This window comes from Apis florea, unplaced genomic scaffold, assembly GCF_048593485.1.
Source record: "Apis florea isolate Af1SG1 unplaced genomic scaffold, ASM4859348v1 contig_24_pilon, whole genome shotgun sequence".
Lineage (NCBI taxonomy): Eukaryota > Metazoa > Arthropoda > Insecta > Hymenoptera > Apidae > Apis > Apis florea.
The window spans coordinates 1011450-1037090 of record NW_028256597.1 but is presented as its reverse complement, the minus strand read 5'-3'; the positions used below and the strand labels follow the sequence as shown (position 1 = coordinate 1037090).

Here is a 25641-nt window from a genome sequence, read left to right as displayed (position 1 = left end):
CTATCGGATAATTTAATAATTTCAGTCTTCTCCTCCGTGTCTTGTCTGTATCTCGTCCGCAATGACGTTGGAAGGAAAATATCGCAGTGATTCGTATCCACGACGAGACAGGAAGCATCAAAAACGATCGGAAAGCGATAACGCAAAAGTTATGAAATATTCGAATCGAGTCAGATTTTTCGAGATTAAACTTAAAAATGAAATTCGAGCATCGTCCGTGCAAATAGATACGAGATGTAACGATCGAGAAAAAAAAGATCGGTCAATTTTCGCTCGTCTCCAAACAAGCGAAATATTTCGATATTCCGTTTATCTCGATTCTTTTTTTTTTTTCTCGCAAGATCATCAGATTCGACCAGCATCCAATGGAATAGTGTACAAAATATTGCGGTGCATTAAGAATACAAAAAAAAAAAAAAAAAAAAAAACGATCGAATAAAAGCCAACTTTTATGGATAATCGTTCAATTTTCTTGTAAAATTTTGTATTTAAACTCGAAACGGTAAATCGATTAAAATTGTTCGTTCCCTCTCTATTTCGAGAAAAAAACGCGTTCGATTTCGTTATTATTATTATTATTATTATTATTGTCATTATTACTTTATTATCATCGTCTGGTCGCAAATTTGTCGAAACGGATGATCCTCCCCGCAATTTTCGAAACGAAGAAGAGAAAGAGCGTACAATTTGCGCATTGTGCCATAATTGGGTCCATAGCGGCGTTGGAATAGCCGCAATCGCGCGGAGCAGCGGGAGAAAGGGAAACGCGTAGGGAAGCGGGATAAAATGAAGGGAAAAAGGGAAATTCTCGGATCGAGTGGCACGCAGCGAGGAAAGTACGCGATACGAGATCGCTGGTTTTGTCGATTACGCTCTATACAGAAGAAACGTAATTGCATGCGCGATTACGGCATCATTCAACTCGTTCAAACTTCTTTCTAATCTTTTCTTGATTTTTCTGACGGAAGGACACGACGAAAACGATAATAAAACTCGAGATAGTTTGGAAAATTATTATTAAAATGATCGAAAATTTGATCTTGATGGGACGGATCGCGGAAATTTAAGATTTTCGTTTTTATAATAGAAATACAAATAAATTTTAAAACACATATAATCGAAAAATCTTCGAACGAAATCCTCGAAACCCGTGTTCTATTCGTCCTATTAACGAACGATCTTCCAATTGCGTCAAAGTATCATTCCCACTCCTACGTTTCGTGAAACACGTTCCCCTTCCACGTTCGTCGAAAATCTGTCATTTGGAGAGAAAAAAGCGACGCGACCACGACGTCGACCCACTTTCCCAAACGGTTGGTCCGCGCGCAATTAAAAAGCCGAAATCTCTTCTCTCCTATTACAAAATTAACCTTTTTTTTTTTTTTAGAACAACGAGAAATCGTCTTGTGGAACGAAAAGGACGAGAAGAGGAAGAGGAGGTGTGTGTGTGTGTGTGTGTGTGTGTGTGTGTGTGTGTGCGTGGAGATCGGATCGGTCGGGTGCAATAAACGTGGCACGTAACTCGTGGCGCGGCGGTCGGTGGTCGCGGGTGCGCGCAACGCCGCGCATGTCCGTGTTGCCATGATCGCCCTGGCCCACTGACCTATATTACACGCGGGTACAGGTCCCGCATATACGTGTCTCGACCCACAAGCGACCGATGCTTCGGCCGTGCCGTGGCCGAGTCCAACAGTCCCGGCCTCTCGGCCCATCTCGTCTTTCTTCGCTTATTATTGCAAACGATGACGGGCCTTGGATTCGAGTTTGCTACGAATCTCGATACGGCGGCGGCGGCCGGTCGATAATCGCGAGGAGAGAAGAGAAACGAAGGGATAGAGAGAGAGAGAGAGAGAGAGAGAGAGAGAGAGAGAGAGAGAGAGAGAGAGGCGATCGCGGTCGTCGTATGCGAGGTTGGATTGGAAAAGAGGAAACACGCACGCGACGACGGTGGCGTTATGCGGCGGTGGTGAGCGATGATCGCGAAGAGAGGGAAGTTGTTGGATGCGAGCGCGCGCAGTGAGTGGCGCTGCGTTCTGGAGAAGATAGGAGGAGAGGAGAGATGGAAGAACGGAGAGGCAGCGCGTATCGGGAACGAGGAGAAGAGCGGAGAGGAACATTGGGTCCGTGACAACTGGGTGACGGCTGCGTGGATACACGACGGTGGCAGTGATGCAAGGTGTTCTTCTACGCGATAAGTGGTGACGTCGGCAGAAACGAGCACCGGCTTCTTGCCGCGCTGCGGGTGTGCTCCTTTGCCTCTCGTCATTCTCCCTTCTCCTCTTTTCCCACTTCCGTTTTACCTTCGTCCGTCTCGTTCGATCGACCCGTTCGCTCTCTTCTCTCCTTCCACTAGTTTCGCGTCGTCTATCTCGCGCGCGCGAGTGTAATGCTTGTGATAAATCGTTTCGCGGATACGAATGTGCGTTTAACGAGGAATATCGAGGAATGGAAAGTTGGTTTCTAGGTGTCGTCGTCCACGCGTCTTGTTGGTGGAGTCTCTCGTGGGACCGCGAGGATGCTTCTCGGAGAAAAGTAAGATCGAAAGTGCAAACGACGCGACGATAATATGGAATAGCGTCGTTGAACGACCAGGAGTTTTCTTCTTGTTGCGCTGGATAATATTAGAGTAGAGCTCGGTAGTAGTTCGGTTTTCGGTCGCGTTCTTGCGCGCAAAAATTATTGATTGACCAGCAGCGAGCGGACGGACGAACGATTCAACGTAAATGGAACGTAACGTGTGGAATTAGGACGTTGAAAGAAGCCACGACGACGCGCGTCGAGACCGCGAAAATCCGTCGTGGTGGTATCGCGTTGCTTCGAAATCCTCGACGTTGTTCACGCGTCCCGCTCGCGCACAACGGAACCAATCGTTTTCCTCTTCGAGCTGATATCAAGGTCGAGCGACTTCGATCCGCGATGCTCCTCTCGGACCTTGGCGCGCTTCTCGTCCAAATTTTATCGCTTTTTCCCTTCTCTTTCTTTTTCTTTTTCGTCCGTGTTTTTTTCTCCACGTCGAAAATCCATGCGGATGCAATTTAAACATCGAGATCGTCGTCGAGTCGATTTTATAAACACACATATATATATATATATATTTTTTTTTTTCCAAGTTATCGCTTTATTACTCTTATCTCCGAGATAAATTATCTTTTCGTTTAAAATTTTTGTATCCGAATTACGCCTGATTTTCCACGAACGCATTTTAAATTTCGTAATATTTGAATATCGCGTTTTAATATATAACATTACTACTCCTTCGCGTATATTACTCGCGAAACTATTATTCACAAAATTGTACCTCGATATTTAATCCGATATTTAATCCGATATTTTGTGATATGATATAAACGTAAAAGGAGAACGTTGAAAGAAACAAGAAAATTATAATAATATATAAAATATATGAATATTTGCACTTAACAATCCGAGTAACAATTTCGAATTTGAACATTGAAATACGTTTGTATGAATGAAAATCACGCGATTCGAGAAACCGACGATTCGTTCGAACTTGATAGCGTCGTTAAACGTGGAAACAGTAGACCGATGATCGTGATTACTCGATGGTTATATACTTTGCACGTAACGTAATAACGCGTATTTTCCTTATTCGGCTGTAAATCATGCTTTACTCGAATTATTAGAGCGTATGGGACAATTTTTGAATCATATCTTTTCGGGAACGTCATTATAATTTTATATATACTATATATAATGGGAGGGAAAAGCTGGATGAGAAAGAGTATTTCGAACAAGGAAAGTAACGCGTAAAGTAATTTGAATGAATAATCGATGTCGAAACAATGGGAAAAATAACTTTTGTTTCTTAATTGATATTCGTGATATTTATTCGTTTCTCGAATATACGATTCTTGCGAGAGAACGATTAGATTTTTCTTTTTAATGTACAAGAGGGGGAAAAAAAAAAGAAAGAAAAAAGAAAGATGGAACGCGACGCCGTTTAAACTCTCTTAGACTCTCTTAGGCTCACTCTCATGCACGCTTTTGCTTTCTTGCTCGTGCTTGCTGTTACTTGCCAAACGAATCACGAAGTAGAACATCTCGCGTTGGTATTAGGAAAAATTTCACCTGCGATTCTTTCTTTCGCATTCCTCTGATTTCTCACGAATCTCAGAATTATTTACACTCTACCGCTACTTTTAACCATTAATTCGAAACGATTCTTCAGATCTGAAAGAATTTTATCCTATTTTTTTTTTTTCTCTTTTGATTTTAATACAAATCAAATAAAATAGATAGATAAATATTTTATCTTTGTTGTTGTTTCGTACATTTCGTAAATCTGGTAATTTATTATTATTAACCAGAAGAAGAGTTTGAGTTTGAAATTGGAATATTAATTTTTGATCGATACGAAAAAAATAAACTGTTCGCGTCTAATCGAGCTCGATCTAAGAATCGAAAGTGATTCGAAGATGCATCGCGTGTCGCGTGTACAAATTTGTGCAATCGTCTCGGAGAAATTTCAAAATTTATCGTCGTGTATCGCGTTGATTACGCAATGTTGTTAGAGCACCGTGTCCAGAGCGGCGTTCCATACTATCTATCTTCGATTCGCTGTTATTTATAGTTATAGTATAAAATGGAAGATTCACGCACGGCGAGACGAGCGAAAACGAAATCGAATTTTAAACGAAAGAGAAAAATCAAAATTCTTCTCGCATCGTCCCCATCGTTAAAGCAAAAAAAATCGGGTGATCAGGATAAATAGAAGCGCGATCGATGGCTCGTCCCCCCCCCCCCCTCCTCCCCGCTCCCTCGTCTAATTAATCTTTACTCGCGGCATTTATCAATTAAACCCGTTTCGGAAGAGGCTATCTCCATCGGACGCGGAATTGCAATTTCAACGAATACCCGTAATCACGATTTTTCCAGCGTGTTTACCAGGCATGGCTTTTATCCGGGGAATCCTGGCAGCTGGCGCCCCAGGAAATATCATCGGGATAACTAGTCGGTCACTGATTTTTCGATAGACGTTGCCTCGTTTCACCCGAGGAAACCAGCCGATAGAATAAACCGGTGAAAAGGAAAAATGCTGGGGGAAGAAGAGATGGATAATGTTTTTGATGGCGTACAATTTGGCGAGTATTGTGGATGGAAAGGCGAGACACGCGCGGTTCTTGTCCACGTGTCGTAAATCGGCGTTCTCGTAGCGTTCGAATACTACGAGAAAGAAGATTAGGGCCGAGGAAAGCGCGTTAGTAATATCGAGTTTTAAACGATTCTTTTAATCCATTTTTAATCGATTTTCCGATAAAATCGACCAAATTTCTACGGATATGGAAAGAAGATGTGAGAAAAAAAGATGATTAAAAATTTGAAATTTTTAAAAATACATACGGAGTTATGTAGTAAATGAACAATTAATAACGATTGGCAGCCATTCTGGCAAAAATTAACGCGACACCCGTTTCATTACGTTGTTCCTATCCCGTCGAAATCATCAAAATCATTTCGCGATTTCCACGAAAATCGTTTTCGTTCAAAAATAATCGATCTTTTCCGTTCGATCGCAAAGTTCGAGCGTTCTTTTTATTCGAAGAAATTTAAAAAGATTCCTTCGTCAAAGGAGAATGACGAAACGATCGGCATGCTTGGTGGACGGGAAATAATTTTTCGTTCGTTTTTTCGTTCCGGGCTAATTCGTCGAATCTCGGTCCGTGGAAGAACGTGTAGGTACACGATCGGTCATATATAACTCGCTTGCAACGGGCACGTTTATAAGCGCATAGTAGTTTCATTGCACACGAAACGACAGACGATCCGTTAATAAAACAAGCGTGATAACGATACGAACGTCATGAAAACGCGTTATTGTCTCATTAAATACAAACACGATACGCGAGAACGTCATTTCGTGAAAAACGTGATGCAATTACGGAATTTTTCAATCCGGATCGTACACGCATCTACGGCCAAGCGTGATGTTTTGCTCGCAATCTTATAAATCTTTGTATATTACGTATACCGTGTATACAGTTACTTCGAGTCCTCTTACATTTCGTTACATTTTCGTCTTGGCAAGCGCGAAGCGATTTTCTAAAATTATCCGCTTTATGGTAATGCGATAGGTAATAAGTCTTCGATGTCGTGGAACATTTTTTCGAATTAATCGCCTTATCTCGATGCGGCGATAAGAGAGAAATTGTAAACTCGACGCGAAAAGGAAAGGAAAGGAAAGAAAAGGAAAAGAAAACGTTATTGATGTACAAATCGATTTATCGATGCGTTATGTACGCAATTACGCGAGTGCCGATCGATCGATTTGATCTCTCGTCTTCGTCGAAATGCTGCGTCACCTGGACGAGAAATCAAAAGATGCGAAGACGAAGGAGGAAGGAAGGAAGGAAGGAAGGAAGGAAGGAAAGAAGCGTGTCGATGAATTCCTTTCAATTTCGTGCGCTGGACCGTGACGTTAAGGTCAGAAATCGGACGATTAATAGCGTGGATTAAAGTTGGCCAGTTCTGAAAACAATGTATAAACGGTATCCTCTCGGTGTAGTTTCTGGCTTGGCAACTTAGTTGCAAATGTTGGCTAGCGTGGCCCGAGGTGATTAGGTGACGTCGAGTGGCAAATATGTCAAGATGCCTGACGAGAGATCAACGCACGTGTCTAATTCGCTCCTTTGTAACGCGCTCGCGTCCACCCGGCTATATTTACGAGAGAAATTACCCGAGAATTTCTCGGGCCGCGCACCGTGTCAAATTGTCGCTGCCTCCGTCGTTTTCGAAAGATCGCGGATTGGCTGCCGAAATCGAGGTTGCTCGGCTTCGCTTCATTTTCACTTACGTCTCAATTTTTCCACACTTCTCCTCCTTCTACTTTCGCCCTAATATTAGACAAATTACTCGCTCTATGATTTTTTCCCCCTAAACGATAAATTATTTTTCGTTTTATATTCCGATTTTTACTATTCTCTCTCTCTCTCTCTCTATATATGAAATTTTTTATAGGCTGTAACGAGTTTTATCGTTTTTTCAAAGGTAATTTTACAAATATATATATATATATAAGTGGAACAAATTAATCTGTGATCTTTTCAGAACCTCGTTTTATAACAATTAAATAACTTGTTTCCCTACAAAAGGATATTTTTAATAAAGAAAGTGGAAAACATATTAAAAATAGATTTTTTTTAGAATTTAGATTCTAACGTAACGTATTTATATTTTTTTATAAAAATAGTTAATTAAAAATAACCTTGACCACCCTTTAGAAAATACTTGACGACTTCTTTGCTATTCGTTAATATTAGTATCAAACGAGAAAGCTATTGAATGCTTAAGAGATATCAAAAGATATAGAATTTAATGGCGGACATCGATTCGGAAAGATGAGAAATTTTTCTAACGTGAAATAATTTTTATAGCAGGTAATTTAAATAATCGATAAAGCTTATTTTTGTTTGGAAATGGAATTCAATCTATATAATCGAAAATACGTTTTCAATCGATGTTTTTTTTATCGATTTTATCGATGTGATCGAAATATTTAGAGTTTAGAATTAATAGAATTCGCTAACTCTGATTTTATCAAGGGAATTAAACTTAGTTTTAATTAACCTATCCAATTTTAACGAGTAAATTAAAACAAAGTTTTAATTAATTAAATTTTATCATCAATTCGAAATCCATTTACGTGATATAAGCGGATTTCTTCCTGCGTTAGATATAAAAATGTAAAAACTACTCTATCTTGTGGAGGATAGATTAGCGAAGAATTTAATCTCGTTAATTCAATCGAATTCGATTCGTACAAAACTATATACGTTCTTTCCGTGCCTATCAAATATTCAATTGACTCGAATCGGATTCAAACGAGGATGAACAATGCGCGCAAAATTTCAAATCTTACGTTATGTCGATTAAAACTTAGTTCGTTCAATTTTGAATATCGAATGCATTTTTTTTCTTTTTCATTCTCTCTTTCTTCTTTTCTTTCTTCCAACGGAGAAGTCTATGAAACGTTTTCGATAAAAGAGATGCGCGATTTTTTTTTTTTTTTTGCAAAGCTTATTAAAACGATATTTTTCTCGATACTTTTTTTCATGAGACTTTTCACGAGAGATTTTTCGTATGACAAATAGAGACCGTTATCTCGTCCCTGAAAAGAATGGTTTCTTTAAATTGAACGATATAATACACGTGTATCGTTGTATTTGTAGATAGCCGTCGTTGGATCCGAAATACCATTTGCTGGAAATATTTTATTTTTCCCGGTTTTATTCGGCACGCGCGATAAATGTAAGAAATATTTGTCAAAAGGAAGGAAGGAAGAGGAATGGATGAAAAACTATTTGTTTCTTGAAAATCGTCGAAAACGAAGAGATCGAATTCGAATACGAAGCGAAAACGCTATTCGGAGACGAACGTAGCGTTTCGCAGATTATTATACACGTTTAAATATGTCCTTTCCATTGAATTATATTTTATTTTTATCTTATCATACCTATCTATTTCGATATCTTTTTTCACCGTGATCGTAAGATACATAAATTATTAAACGTTTTATTCGAAGAAATGGCGTTATTACGACAACATGTTATCGACACCAGGTATTTATCTTTCTTTCTTTCTTTCTTTCTTTTTTTTTTAAATAAAAATTATAAAATACCGTTTAAAATAAATCTATGGGCGAAAGAGAACAACATCTCCGATTCGTGTTCCCGTTCAAAATTAATCGCTTAATTTTGATCGCGAAAATTCGATTCTCGAGAAACACGCTCGTTGCTAGTAAGGATTTTCGATAAATGCATGTTTGTTGCAAGAGAGGTGCAAGAAATCTGGTACAATTCTGAATTATTAATTATCAATTCGTTGAGCCGTTGAGAATCCCCCTCGACGAATCGAGCCTGTAATTTTCGTATCGATATCATGGTGCGTTACGAGGAAAAAAATTTTGCTTAGGTAGATTCGCGGATTCGATTAGGCGTGTAACGCGTATCTATCAGGGTTCCATCACGAGCCATACGTTTGCTCGTTTTACAACTGCTTATTATCTACTTACCATTGCCTCGTTAATATCTCGATTCGTTTCATCGAATCAAAAGAAAAAAACGAATCGTGCATATTAAAATTTTTATAATTACTCGATATTTTCTTCACTTTTGAATTTTTTTCTTTTTTTTTTTCTTTCTAAAAATCTCAACCTCGACGGTATAAAATTCATCGAATGAATTGAGATACACGAGAAAAGATAACTCTTTCTATATCTCGTTTTATTCTCTCTTTTTCCTTACCTTCGTAATAAATAAATATCAACGGTTCTTTGGCCGAAGTAAAAAGTTCTTTTACCCAAATTATACATCGATGGGATATCTCCGAGTGGGATCGAACGCAACGCGGTTTAAAAACAAATTCGAAAAGGGGAAAAGAGGGGAAAAAAAAAAAAAAAAAGAAAAAGAAAAAGAGAACGAAAAAAGAATGGAAGAAACGTGGCGGTGAATTATTTATCAGGCGTGTACCGGGTGAGATATTGGAATAAGTGCAGCACGCGACGATGAATTGGCGTTTTATGGATGGGTTGCTCGTGTATCCTTGACCATAATTGTCCTGTGTCCCTTCGTGTATACGCATCGTGAATTCCGCCATGTATTAGGATGCAACGTGTCTGTCTCACGTGTCGATAAATCGATCTTCTACCGTTCTATCGTTCCCTTTTCTTTTTTTTTAAAGGAAGGGAAGGAGGAGGAAACGACAAAAAAAAGAAAACAATCATCACGGGTAGAAATATTAGAGCGTTGCGAGAATTGCAACCCATTCGGCAATTACTCGATCTCAAGGAACGAAAAATTTCTCATGTCCCTTAATTACGTTTCTTCTCGTGGAATTGCTTATTTTTCTAGATCTAGATCTAGTAGAGATTTCCGGTTGCTCTGTGTTTTAATGCTCGCGTCGGATTTCGTTTTATTAATACCGGTGGAAAAGTTAAAAAAGGTTTACTTGCGCGTGTCTGAAAAAAAAAAAAAAAGAAATACTTTGGAAATGATTTCTCGTTACATCATGTGTGATTAAATTTTTGTTCTTTTTGTTACAGGCCTAGCCCGCGTGAATTACAGGACCCGCTTTGGGTCAAAATGAGTGCGATCACTGGCAGCATCAGCAAAAAGAGAAAGAAATCAGATGCCAAGCCTCAGTCGCAAATGTAAGTATCATTGTCGAAGTTTGCCAACGCAATATATACGCACACGCACATATATATATATATATATATATATATATATCGATTTATCGTTTCATCGAAATTAGTAGGTAATTTGGTTTGCATTATCGGTGGAGACCATTCGGTGGAGGAGAATCGTAGGAAAAGAAAAGAAAGGAACATGTTCCGCTATCGATATCATCGGACCACCTAATGACTCATACAGACGTATTTATACTCTGTTCGTATACCAGACTAGATAGTTGGAGCAGTCGAATTACTCGGACAGTGCGAGTATATTCGGCTCTGGTATAACCTCTCACGTTTCCCAAATAACCAAACCCTTTACTCTTCTTTATCTTTCTTTATTCCCTTCCAAAAAATATTTTTCTTCTCTCTTTCGAAATCGCGAATCGTGTATCATCGCCATCGTTATTTCCTCCTTTTCCCCGAGAAATCAACGAGAATCGCGAATCTTATCTCGGTCGGTCGTAGTTAAATTCGCGTGACAATGGTTGTAAACGAGCGCCGCGTATACTTCCGTGTTTTATTTCTCCAGTCGTTTGCATATTCATCGGCTATAATGTTATAAAAAATGTTATAAAAAAATATAATTATCGGACTTAAACGCGATAAGTAAAGCGAACGTTTTAACGTGGGTCCATTTTAATTTGATACCTATCTAGTTCGTCGGGAAGTTAAATCATGCGTATCCGCTGCTCGTGTCAGTGTCGAACAGTGGTTAGTTTTCGAACCGATAAAACGGTTCTCGTCGCCGCTCCTCGCAAAAAGAGAACGGATCGTTGAAAAATTTTTTCAACGCGTAACCATCTATCGATTAATCATTTCGGAGGGGGAGGGGGAGGGGAGAGCCGTGAAAGAAAAAAAAAAATGATAACAATCATTCGCGTTTCCAAACGCGAAAAAACGAGAAATAAGGAATCTGTAACAGTCTTATGTCTCTATACACGTTTGATTTGGTGATATTTATTTCAAATAACGAGTAATTTTAGAGATAATTTTAATTAACGATTTATTTATTATATTTTTGGGAATCGTCGTTTTCGAAATGGTGCTTCGATCAAACATGCTCGTATATACGTGCTGCCGTTTCTCGAAAGATCCAGAAAATCGTTACGGTACGAAGTTTAAAAACGATTACATATATCTTTCGTTGATTAAATCGTGGACAGAAGTTCTAAAAATTGAGTAAAAATAAAATAATTAATGTTGAGCATGGTGGGAGGGGGAAAAGGGGGAAAGATGGTAATTGCGTTTTACGATATATAAATTAAAATGCATCCACTGGAGGAGAAAGAATCTTTTACCATTTCTGAACGATTGGAAGGTAGCTTTATTCATCAACGAACCAACAAGTTATTTATCCGTAAAGAAAATTAATTTTCGATATACGTGCAAATTGTTTATTTATATTTTGTTTCCGTCCGGTTTTTTTTTCCCCCTGTTCATAGTTAGCGCAAAATTGCTTACTAGGCAATTACGCGTTAAAATATATTGAAACGAAAACGTCGAATGAAAAGGATTGTTGCCAAGAGCAAAAAGCGAATTCCAATTAATTCAGCGACCAACTAAAAAACAACTGTTAAAAACGTTTTGAAATTTTTATACTATTCGAAAATAGTTTCTTCTTTTTCTGTTTTTTTTTTCTTTTTTTTTTTCTTTTCTTTTTTTTTTTTTGCATATTTTTTTATAAAACGTACAAGAGGATACTATTCTCATTCACGTTTCTTATATCAATTTCATTTGGGAGAGAATGCGCGCTTTTTAAAAAATGCGTGACTCCTATTATTATTACGAATAAGTCAAGGTATATTGTGTTTCACGATATAATAAAGGAAAAATATCATTTTAATCAACAAGACGGAGAGTATAAATCTATATAACCACTTATCTATTCGAATCATAGCAATCGAATCGAACGAATCATTATCATTTTCACAAATGCACGATGGAAATATTATTTATCGGCGGCCTATCGGTTAATCGATTAATTTATAAAATGGTTCGTCGTTTCACAAACGTGTAAAATTATTCGTGTGGAATTTAAGGGTTAAACTTTTCGTGTAAAATAATATTTAATACACGTCAACTTAATGACTGAAGCTAGTCGAATTACATCACATCGTGATCGTGACTTTTTAATCGATCAATTGCTGTTTCGTATCGTTAAAACCGAATTCTATGTAATTCTCGTTTCGTATAATAAGGAACGATATCCTACGAATCCGACGAATTTCTCCACAATCTGCAACCGATAAAAAAAAATCTAATAAAAAAAAAAAAAAAAAAAAAACGTGGATGGTCAACGCATGGAATAAATTTTCGAACGCGTCAATGTCGAACGTGAACGAAACACATCGATGTATCAATTTTCCTCGAATCATTCGTTCGGTTTCGACGAATCGATTACGTTCGCGTACAAAAACGTGCAAGAATCGTCCATCATCCGTGCTAGGAGCGAATAGTTTTTAATCGATTTCTTCGTCATCGTCTCGGAATTAATTTATCGATGGCCCCGAATTTGTTCGTAAAAAAAAAAAAAAAAAAAAAAAAAAATCTCTCGGCTTATCAAACGTTATCTGAATCAATTCTGGCGACAACCAGATCCCCCCAGTTGACGACTGGAATTTCGTATATTGCGAGTTGTTCGCTATCTACGATTTCTGATTGCGCGTGATTGCGTTTCGATTTTTCTTTAAAAGAGAAAAGAAAAAAACCGACGAAGAGGAATGAGAGAGAGAGAGAGAGAGAGAGAGAGTAGGAGAGAAGGGAGGTGGGGAGAATCCGTGTACAAAGGCGAGAATCCGATCGAGCAACTGGATTCGCATGAAAATGCGGCCTTTGGCAAAGTGAGAGTCACTGTTCGGCGACGTGACGTCAACCAAGGTCAACCGAACGTTTCAACGGGACTGAAGAGTTGATTCAGCATCTAGCAATTTTCTTTCTATGAAATTGGCCGAGCGAACGAGGCTCGAGTCGAGATCCGTTCGAGGGGGAAATGATTTCCGGAATGCGATGCGATGCGATGAGATGTCCTAATTTTCTTTCGCATGTTTTTCCCAACTTGACGCGCTTCTTTTCGAATATATTTTGCAATACACGTTCTCTCCCAAACAACTTGTTTCTCTTCTTCGTAGTTTCCTACTTTATCCTCGCGAACATTTAATCCGTAGAATTTCGCGAACGATGGAGGAGTTTATGGCGAATAGAAGAGTCGAGGAGTTCGAGTTACGACGAATTTGGGGATGGATTTTTTCTTCTTCTTTGAAACTTTTTCTTTGAAAATAAGAATTGTTCTCTTTTGATTTAATTTAATATTTTATTCAAGTTGAGAAAGAATTTTTTTTTTACGAATTTTCTTCCGTAATCTTTGCAATATTTTTTTTTTTTTTTTTTTTTTTAAAGATAAAATAGACGGTGTAGAATAAACGGATAGTAATATAATAGTAACCAAAGATAATACGACAAATAGAGCAGGCTTAATCGGAAGAATAAATCACCATTGGAATGACAATATCCACTTGTGGGAAATGGCAATTAAGCGCGCAGGAAGCCTCCCGTGTAGAACATAGTAATCAACGTTAGAGGCAATTTATCTGAATATTAAAATGTAAAACTTAAATTCCGGTTATTTCATATATTTTGTATCGTTTAGATTTGAACGATTAAACGCGTATTTGCATTTTTTTTCTTCTTTTTTTTTTTTTTTTTCCCTCCCGTTATCCGTCTATGAATGTATTATGAGTAGTTAATTTAAAAAAAAAATATATATATATATATATATTTCGTCGCTAGAAAGGTAGAAATTGATTCCTTAAAAGTCTGTTATGGTGTTCAATACCGTGGAAAATTTTAGACTTCCCGTAAAACTTTGAAAACGGGTCAAAAAGTTACGTCGTACCGTTCAATTACGGGAAAGTAGCGATTGCGATTATAAAATATTTGGAAAAAATATTTTTTCCTTCTTTTTCTTCCTTCCTTTCCTCTTTCTCGTTTTATCGTTGAAGAACCTTGATTATTATCGTTTTCTATATTTTATTTTAGTACGAAATGCGATCTCTATTCCTTTTAATTGAAAAAAATTCGAACGAATAATTCTACGACATCTCTCGCGTTTGAAAAACGTATAAGATATCGCTGTCCATCTTCGTCGATCGAATATTAATCGTTGATTTTTCGTTTCATCGATTAACCGGATACGATTAATTAAAACGGATTTCCGATTTTAACGTGGAATAATAATTCGATAAGGTTCGATTAAATGAAAGGGCGGAAAAAAGAGAAAACTTGGAATTTTGAGGGAGAAAGATTATATACAGATAAGAATAAGGAATAAGAAGGATCGAACGATCGAATGATCCGTTTCATTTTGATTGTTTACAGTAACAAGTGCCTTAACGAAAAAAGACGACGGAACCAGGAGAACCTGTTTATCGATGAGCTTGCCGAGCTGATTTCCGCCACGGACATGAGCTCTGGCAAGACTGACAAATGCCAGATCCTTCAGAGAACCGTCGACCAGGTAAGAAGACAGATCTCTCTCTCTACCGTTTCTGCCTTTCAAATGGTTGATCGATAAACTCAACGGCGCGCGAGTCCTTCGAGATCCGATCGAACAACGTGTCATTTTTTTACGACACCTACCGTACGTAATCCAGCCTTTCCTTCGCTTTTTCTTCGAGAAAGAAAATTACCCAATCCCTTTTCCATTATATTTTACAACGCGTTTTAACAAATATTTCTATTCCCTTTCCCCGTTTAACGCTTTATTTCCTTTTATTCGTTTAACGTTTGATATAAAACGTTCTTTTTTTTTCTCTCTCTCTTTAATCCTTTTACGTTTATTATTATCAAGTAAAAACGAAAACGCATTAAAAAAAAAAAAAGATAGATTAAACAGATAAATCTTGATTCGAAAATAACCTTCCTACAATTTTTCCAGACACAACACATTAACACCCAATGGTTTAACAAGCAAAATGTTACCACAACATTTGTTACATCACCGAGGATAATGTTGCAATTTCTTCCTTCCCGATCCTACCGACCTACAACGAAATCTGAAAGAAACGGAAGCGAATCAATTGTTAAATCAACGAAAGAGGGTAGCGTCGATTAATAAAAAAATAGCGTCGAATAGCGGAAAGTCGTTGATTATCCGCGAAAAAGTAATAATAATAACAATAATAATAATAATAATAATAATTGTGAATAATTCTCGTCGATACAGTTATTTCTTCGTTTTTAACGAAACAATTTTATTTTCAATTTTTAATTTCTAATAATCGTTATAATTCGATCGATTCTCGGATGATAATAACACGATTATTATTTTGGTACACCGTTCTTTTGAAAAAAAAAAAAAAAAGGAGAAAGAAAAGAAAGGAAGGTTTTTTTTTTATCCTTTTTATCCTTATAATAGTGCGAGAAAACGAAGCGGAGCACAACGGTTCCCTCGTTGTGTCGCACGACCGTTCGTATTCGATTTGATGTAAATTACAATCTGAATGTGGCAAATTTGAAAGAACATTTCGTTTCTTCTTCATTTCTCTATAGAAAATTTTCTTCGTAATCGCCTCCCTCGTCGTTCGTTTTTCTCCCTTCATCCTCTCGTCAATCTCGTTGATTTTCCGGTGAGAGATAGAGAGATAGAGAGAGAGAGAGAGAGAGAGAGAGAGAGAGAGAGAGAGAGAGAGAGAGAGAGAAGAAAAAAAAGAAAATTTCCGCTGAAAAGTCGGTGAGAATAATTTCACGATGAAATTGAAATTATCGTGCCACGTATTGCCAGAGAGTCTAGCTTCTCTCCGCGTTATTCTTGAACCAGTCGATCGATAAGGTATTTACTCGCGTATCATTTAAGTGAAATAAAAATTTCAACGCATGCGTCGAATTTTACATTGATTTCTTGCCTGTCTACCGTGGACAATCCTGCTTTCCTTTCGTTCAACCTCGTTTTTCATCCATTGTTCTTTTCATCGTTTCATCGAATTTCATCTCGTTTCGCCACTTATTTCTCTCGTTTCGAAGAAATTTCTCCAACGATCGAAAACCTGCCTTCCTTTCCATCCCCCTTTTTCGTTTCAAAAATTAATAAACCGATCTCTTTCTTCAACGTTGATGAACGAAAATATACGCGAAACGATTCGGATTTGATACGGGATCGATTCTAAATGGATCGATCTAAAACGTAGCGCGATATCTTCGAGATTAAATAAAATAATCAGTTTCCCGTTTCTCTATATTTCACGCGATACACCATTTTATCGCGATAAGCGTTTTATCAAAACAGAACTTTGTACTACATCTTTGGATCCGTTTTCAGTCTGCCCCCTTCTTCCTACGAATACAATATCGACCACTACGATCTTTATCTTTATATCACGATCGTTTCTTCGTCGATCGAATAATGTTCGAAACAGCCGAAATTCAACGTCGTCATCTTCTTTCCGATTACACAACGAACCTTCTCGATACTCGAACTTGTAAAAGATAGAAAGATATATATATGTATACGATTGTAGAAAGATATATATATACGAATACGATCGATCGTACGTGGCAAACTTCTCCCCAGATTTTCCATCCGAAAAATGTTGACACGTTGTTAACGGCGTCTAATATCGAACTAAGGTCCAAAAGCAAATTTGTATCGTGCTCCATCTCCTCCTTTCTCTCCAATAAATCCTATCTCTTAACACTAATCATTTCCTCCCCCTCTCCCCCCCCCCAACTTTGTACCTTTGTTGTGATATAATAACACACAATTTCCTCTTAAACTTGTTCGACCTCGTTCGAGATCGCGATCGCATCGAGATTAAGATTAAAGCGAATTTTAATCCCAGCTTCGATCGTATGTAACATAATTTATTTCAACGATGCATTCGAACGATGCGTTACGTAACGATTTAATAGCCGAGAAGGAGATCGAATTCGCGTAATTGTAATTGAATTTGATAGATCGATACGGTATTACGAGAGTTAATAAGTATCCTTTGAAAGATCAATACGAGAAGGTATCGCCTCGGTGAATACAACGTAAAATTTTTTTTTTTTTTTTTTTTTTTTGATTAATTATCATACACATTATTTCGCACGACAAATCGTATCAAATTTGGAATAAATTTCACGGTGATGATACATAACGATTAAGAGAAATTTCACCATTGATTTTCTCGATCGATCTTGAAACGGAGAACGAATTACGAATTAATTGGCTAATTATACTAGTTTAATCTTTCAAATTGCATACTTCTATTGTTCGTTTCGGAATGAAACGAAGAAACAAAAGATATATATATATATATACACATACACGCAATGGTATATTTAGAATCAGCAGTGATCGTAATCTTGGCTCAAAGATGATGTAACATCGAAGAGAAAGATCGCACGTTTTTATCGAAATAATTATTAAACGAATGACCAATTCGATCGTTTGATATTTTACGCTTAAAAAAATTAGAGAGAATCCAATTTTTAGTGTAATTTATTTATACTTTGACGAGATGATTGCGTAACTTTTTAAAAAGCAAACAAAAACCTCGCGAAACGCATTAGATAACTATTTCTTCGAAGGGAAAGGAGATTATAAAATTCGAAAATTTTTTACGCGATATTCGCCGCCCGATGTTTCTGTCGCAAGCTTTCACTCGACCGCGCGCTAAAATAAAATCTGCGATTTCGAACGGGGCGAGTAGAGAAAGGCGAGAGTTTGCTCTTAGTTCGCTCGATTAAAAACAATAAAAGCTGGAGAAGCATCGAGATGACGCGACGTTTCTTCGTTTCTTAAGAGCGGAGTGACTACATTTACGAAAATAAACGGCGTCGTAAATCGCGCGAGAACTCTCGATTCTATTATTCGAAACGGAGCAACGCGCTTTCTTCCTTCTCGTATTTTCGATCGATCGATTTAAATAAAGGGGAAAAAAGACCGTTTCGCGTGCCGTGATCCCCCGCGATTTTTCAAAGATGGATCGACATCTTTTCCAACGATAAATCCGTTCGATCGAACAATAGACGAAGATAATTGGAGAACGGAAACGAAGTGGAAAAAAGCGTTAATTTTTCTTTTTAATATTTTCTCTTTCTTCTTCTTCTTCTTCTTCTTCTTCTCTCTTTTATCGTATATTTCTCTTTTTCAAATTTTATTCGATTTCTTTCAGATTACGAAACACATCCTTTTTCGCTCGATAAGAGAGAAATGTTAAATGTTATCCGACTATAAATTTGTGCGATTCTTTCGTGCTAGAAGAATATTTATATTTTCCAAATAAAAAAAAAAAAATTTATATTATATCTTACTTGACAAACTTACAAACGATCCTTGTCGAAACGAATATTCTTATTTCTTTTTCATTTTTTTCCTCTTCTCTTTTATCAGATCAGATAGTATATAGTGATTCGCGTGATTTTTTTCTTACGCCGATATCCAATATAAATGTATCCCACGAGGAATTAAAAAAAAAAAAATATTGAAATGGAATATTGAAGAAGAATTTGAAAGAAAACTGACGAAGATTTTATGGATATTTTAAAGCCACTTGCTGCTCTCTTTCAAGTGGGTTCTTTACTCGTTTAAAACGTTGGCAAAAAACCATACTCCGACCGTGCTATTTCGTTAACCGCGGGTAAAAACAATCCTGTTAACTATAAACCTTATTATAGTCTCGTTTCGTTTCTATATCTCCCATTCGGCACAGCATCGGTAGATTAATAACCATTTTATTCCGTTTCATTTTCGCGCGTTGTGCGATTAACACGTTGATTCGTCGTATCGGAGGTTTCGCTTTTATAAAACCTACGAGTTTCTACGCAACGAATCGTTTCGTTGGCTATCTTCTCCGTTTCGAAAACTGGTTTCAAAAGATTCACTTGTAGCGAATCGATAAGAACGCGGCAAGATACGCGCGCATCCGTTCACGCGTTTCCACGATTTTTCCTAAACACCGTGACGAGATATTATTGAAAATGCTTGACGTCGTGCCCCGCATCCAAAACGATTCTTTCTCGCGTAATTCGCCATGCGTGACTGTGAATTTCTTCGAAAAATAGTGAATAGTGGCTCGAAATAAAGAGATAAATCTTTTTTTTTTTTTTTTTTTTTTCTCCTTCGGTTGATCTAGATCCGATGAAATAAATCAACGGAATTAAAGAATAAATTTTTCGTTTCGAATACGGTTAAAAGAAGGAGAAGGAAGAAAAAGACAAAAGTCAGAAGGAAAAAAGGGTAGGAAAAGAACGACGGAACAAAGCGAATCTCTCCTTCGAAGAAATTTAAATGTACTATTCTTTCTTCGCTCTCTCGCGAAATTTATTTCTGGAAGGAACGAAATATATCGATAAAGTAAGTTTGGTCCGGCTGAGAATATGTCTCATCGTTCGAAAAGGAGACCTCTTTCTTCCCCGCTTTAATAACATTTCACTCGCGTCGGCTTAACGAGCCATTTCTCTCCGAAATCGCGTGGATCGATTCCATTCCTCGACAATGAAGCACCGATGTATAACGTACACCAGATATAGAAAATGAAGCTACCATCCAATGCACTTTCGTCATTCTCGCGTCACGTGTGATATTATACGGATTCCCAAAAGGGATTGTAATTAAATGTAACCACAGTCATTTGTCTTTGACACGAGACTCGTGTAATTAATCATTTCTTCTGCGCATATATATTTATCTCATATAAAAATATGCAAAGAGAATCAGCTGATTTCATTATCTCGAATATCTCGTTTATTTTTGATAATATTAAAAAATGTTTCAAAGTTGAACGGTTTCGATAAGGTGCCAAGGCTGCATCTATTGGTGTAATAAAAAATATATAATCCTATTTAAAAAAAAACAACTTTTATCTTTATAACTCCTCCATGCATCCACTTACGAAAAAACTAATAACATTAGAATGTATCCCTCTCGAAACCATTCGACTTTTATCTAAAGTATTTTTTAATATTGTAAAAAATTAATAAGATATTAAAGATGATAGAATTAGGTGGCTTATCCCATTCCTCGATCCTTTAGAATTAAGTAAACTGTTAAAAAATGATTAATTCCTGAAAATATGGCTGATTTAATAAAAGGTAAGTACGAAAGGTAAGTATAAGGTAAGTATTTTAAAATTCAGAAAAATTATATATCGCATCTTCTGGGAATTATGTTATCCAGATAAAAAAATCAAAAAATTGGTGAAAACTTTTGTCTTAGAATTCCAGGAAAAATTTATGCCATTTCCTGTTAAATTATATTCTCTTAATACAAAGTAAAAAAATTGGGTTAAAAATTTTTCTTGCTTGAAAATTGAATTTTATATTAGGAGAACATAAGTTGGTAGGAGATCGATCGAAAAATTTTTCTAGAAATTTTGACAATTCTTGGAAATGACGTCAAATTCTTAGAATTTCCGAAATTCTTGGAAATGATGTCAAATTCTTGGAATTTCCGAAATTCTTGGAAATGACGTCAAATTCTTAGAATTTCCTAAATTCTTGGAAATGACGTCAAATTCTTAGAATTTTCGAAATTTTCGATTGATCGAAATTTTTGACCAATTTTGCGATTTTGTATTAGGAGAACATAAGTTGTTAGGAGGTTGTTCGAGAAATTTTTCCAAGAATTTTGGCAGTTCTTGGAAATGACGTCAAATTCTTAGAATTTCCGAAATTCTTGGAAGTGACGTCAAATTCTTAGAATTTCCGAAATTCTTGGAAATGACGTCAAATTCTTAGAATTTCCGAAATTTTCGATTGATCGAAATTTTTGACCAATTTTGCGATTTTGTATTAGGAGAACATAAGTTGTTAGGAGGTTGTTCGAGAAATTTTTCCAAGAATTTTGGCAGTTCTTGGAAATGACGTCAAATTCTTAGAATTTCCGAAATTCTTGGAAGTGACGTCAAATTCTTAGAATTTCCGAAATTCTTGGAAGTGACGTCAAATTCTTAGAATTTCTGAAATTTTTGGAAGTAATGTTAAATTCTTAGAATTATGGATTGCACGAATGAAATTTTTGTCTAATTTTTTTTTTTTTCTTTGAATTTAATATACTTACCTTATACTTACCTTATACTTACCTTTTTCAATAAATTGTCATATTTCAGGATTTTTTTTAAAACATTTTACTTAATTCTAGAAAATTGATGAATATACTTACCTTCTTTACTTACCTTATACTTACTTTTTTAAGCTAAGTTAAACTTAATAAGTTAAGTTAATTTTTAAAAACTCTTTTTATCATTTTTAAATATTTTTCTTAATTCTAAAGGATTGAGGAATATATTTATTTATAATTATTTATTATTACTAATTTATACATATATACATTATTTATTATTACTATTTTATACATATATACATTTATTTTTTATTTAATAAGTTATTATATTTTTAAAAATGTTTTAATTTTATATTTAGTAATTTATATATTTAATATTTGTTTTTTTACTTTGCACTTGCACTTATTTATTTAAATTAATATATTTTTACAAATTAAATATTTTCTAATCAATATATATATATATATATTCTATATATAAAGTATGCGTATAAAACATATAAAAATATAAAATATATGTGATATATAAGAGTATGAAAATATATATGAATATATGTGTTGCATAAATATATGTATATATACACATACACACACTAAATATAAAAAATTTTTCAAAAAGATTTTAAGATTTTTTTATTGATTTAGTTTTAATTTATTTATTATACCACTTTACAGCAAACGATGAATCTACAAATAATTAAATGTTAAAATCAAATAAGAGAAGAATAATTTTTTATCGAGTTTTTTAATATTTATAAATAAATGAATTTAAGAATTATAATTACCTTAGACATAATTTTAAAATTCATTGTATAGACAGAACTCAGTAAATTTCTCAATTCTTAATTTTTATTTATATTTTGTGTATCATTTCTATCTTATTATATTAGTTTTTAATATATGTATAATCTTGCAGCATGGATCATGATTTATAATAATAAATAAATAATTCTGTAAAAATGCATATAATTTACTTGAAATCATAAAAATTATCTTAATTGTACATAACCTCGTAGGAACATTTACTTACATATATGACGTGTATTTTTGAAATACATTTATTTTTTCAGGAATATTTTTTCTTCATTATTTCTCTTCATATTTTTTTCATCACATTTAAATAATTTTTAAATTATAATTAATTTTAAACATGCCTTTGATCTTCGAATTTTTAACGAAGCATATTTCATCCATAAATTAGACTTAGGATAGAAAATTATTCTAGTATCAACGCCATCTCGCGTTTGGATCTTGGAAGTTTCGACTTGTTAGTAGGAATATAGAATATGCAAGGAGGTATTCGTGACGTCATAGATAGAAAAGGAGACTAATATTGTGCGAGAAAGATAGAGAAAACGTGCCACTAACTTTGGTTATGCGTTACCTAATACCTTCCCCCATTTTGAAAACGCAACATTGAAAATTAATTAATTACTAGTTTTCTATTAAAAATCTACTTGCACTTTTAAGCTCGCATCTCGAAGCCGGAATTACGGATAAGTTTCTCATATCAAATTTAATGCGAAATTCTTTTAGATTAATTATTTATTAACGATTAACACAAAGAACGTTTCATTAACAAATTTCCAATTTCTAATCCAATTTAAATAGTAACGTTATAAATAAAAATTATATATGAAAACGAAAGAAGAAATAATCTTTCTAATTCATATTTCAAAATAAATAAATTGATTATTTATTTCCATTGCTGATATTTATTACTCGATTACAGATTAGAAATTTACAACTGAAACTACTTCGTACGGTAATTGTTAATTAATATAATAAAAAGAATTTCATGTTGAGAATATATAGAAATATAAAAAAGGAAATAACATTTCGAATGGATGCATTAATATTCAGAAATAAATTCGGTATTAATGAGAAATTAATGAAAAAAATATTGCGTATTAATAGCATTTGTACAATACGGTGTGACGCATTAATTGTTAATTTCTCGTAACTATGAGATTTATTTCTAAATATGAATGTATGCATTCGAAACGTTATTCCATTCTCTGTTTTCATGTATAATTTTTATTTATAATTTATTGCTGTTTAATTAAATAAATAAATCATTAGTTTATAACGTGATTAGAGAATGGGAGATTTACGACTGAGACACTTGTGATAATCATTAATAAATAATTAATTGAAAAGAATTTCGCGTTAAAATTGATACGAGAAATTTATCCGTATTTCCATCTTCAAGATGCGAACTTAAAAGTGTATAAATTTTTAATAGAAAACTGATAATTAATGATTTTTCAATGTTGCGCTTTCGAAATGGTGGGGGAATATTAAGGGACGCACACCATATTGGCGCGTTTTTTTCTATCCTTCTTATACAATGTTACTCTCCTTTTCTATCTATGACGTCACGAATACCTCCTTGCATATTCTATATTCCTACTAACAAGTTGAAGCTTCCAGGATCCAAACGCGAGATGGCGTTGATACTGGAATAATTTTCTATCTTTGTTTACGTTTATGAAATATATATGAAATATGTTTTATTAAAAATTTGAAGATCAAAAAAAAGGCATGTTTGAAATTAATTATAATTTAAAAATTATTTAAATGTGGTGAAAAAATATGAATAGAAATAATAGAGAAAAAATATTCTTGAAAAAATAAATGTATTTCAGAAATACACGTCATATATGTAAGTAAATATTCCAACGAGGTATTATTTATTTGATTAGGTTATGATTAGAAATATACAATTAAGTTAATTTTTTATGATTTCAAGCAAATTATATGCATTTTTACAGAATTATTTATTTAAAAAAATTATGCTTCACACTGCAAGATTTTGTGTGTGTGTGTATGTATATATACATATGTATGCCAAAAATTAATATAATGGTATAGAAATTATAAATAAAAATTGAGAAAATTGATAAATCCTGTTTTTATTGTGAATTTTAAAGATATAGATAAGTAATAATTTTAATTTTTAATTTTATTTATTTGTACAAATACGAAATGTGATTTAAAGAATTATTTGTGCTTATTTCTGATATTAATAATAAATATTTATATATTAAATCAATAAAAACATCACATTTTGCTCGCGTCTTTTATTTAAAAATGACAATATCAATAAAATAAATAAAATTATATATATGATACAAATAAAAATATAATATATATGTTTTATAATATATATATATATATATTTATTTATAGAATTATAATATAATATATAGAAAAAAAAATTTACGCATAAAATATATATAGATTTCCCTATGATATATAAAAAATCAAATTTATATATAAAATATACTTAAATATTTCTCTACGAAATACAGAAAAACAATATATTTTCTATTTATTCTATTGCAATTTGCTGACTGAAGCATCTTACTAAATATCGGAACATGAGGATGAAAGGGACAACTGAGAACAGTAGTCTTATGAAATTGAGGAAACTAATCGTCGAACCATGCGAAATGACGTTTCCATGCGGTATTATGTTTCTTCGCTTCCTTTACTACTTGACTGGACAAACTTTATTTAGTCAGAATTTATCGTGAAATGAATAAATTTTCCGGGATTTTTTAGTTACGTTGGCAACCATTATGATATTCTTAATCGATATTCGCGTTCCAGTCTCTGTGTGTTTCCAGGTCGCGGTTACGCGGTAATACTTTACTTTCCTCGATGTTGGTAGCATCGCTTGTTTCGGAAGCAAGATGTGCACTCGCTTCGTTCAATAACACGCTGCTCGTTTCTAGGCTTCATTAGTAGCTTGAAATAGATTCGTATTGTTGAATTTAACTTTCGATCGATTCCTTTGTACGAGACTAAAGTGTATAAAGATTACTCGTATTTTTATTATTGTCTGTCATTACTTTTAGAATAAACACGTTAGAATAGCCACATAATACATGCATTGAAATACGTTAAATGTGTTGCCACGTGAAGAAAAGTGAAAACATTGTGAATTAACTGTGTTATATTATGACAAAAGGATCGTAAAAATAATTAGATGTATATCGAATTTGTTGAAAATACACAAAATGAGAATTGAAATTTAATTGCAAGCAGCGTATCTATCTACTTGTATAACTATAGAAAGAGAAGGAGGACGGACATGGAAGGGGTTCGAACTTCCCGTCTATTCTTCAGCATGTTAGTTCTGCGGTTCACGAACGAGCACATGTCGATTGTTCGCAAGAGGATCGCAATATTTCGCTCTTTCGCTTTCTTCTCGTACGAGATATATTATTGTTACGTTTTAGAAAGCAAATTCACGAGCCTTGGTGAGGATAAATCCTTTTTTCGTTACATACTTGGCGTATTATCCTCGCAAATGAATTATTCCATAGATTGACAAAGAATCGTTAAAAAAGTATTTCTTGAAAGTTTGTCACGTGACCTTGAATGACGTCACAGAGGCCAA

At 34.8% G+C, this 25641-nt stretch overlaps 1 protein-coding gene across 9 annotated transcripts in view; it reads left to right on the top strand.

Moving 5' to 3' along the window:
- Positions 1-25641, top strand: part of LOC100871719 (uncharacterized) — a 92958-nt gene that overhangs the window by 45909 nt on the left and 21408 nt on the right. For 2 of the 9 annotated variants that reach the window (XM_086907039.1, XM_086907040.1), the window contains exons 1-3: positions 1949-2176; positions 10058-10165; positions 14567-14705. In XM_086907039.1, the coding sequence (XP_086763165.1) occupies positions 1974-2176; positions 10058-10165; positions 14567-14705 (450 nt within the window). In that variant the 5' untranslated portion in view covers positions 1949-1973. Of the gene's footprint in view, positions 1-1942; positions 2533-10057; positions 10166-14566; positions 14706-25641 lie in introns of those variants that run through there. The other 7 variants (XM_086907041.1, XM_086907042.1, XM_086907045.1 and 4 more) reach the window with 6 other exon arrangements.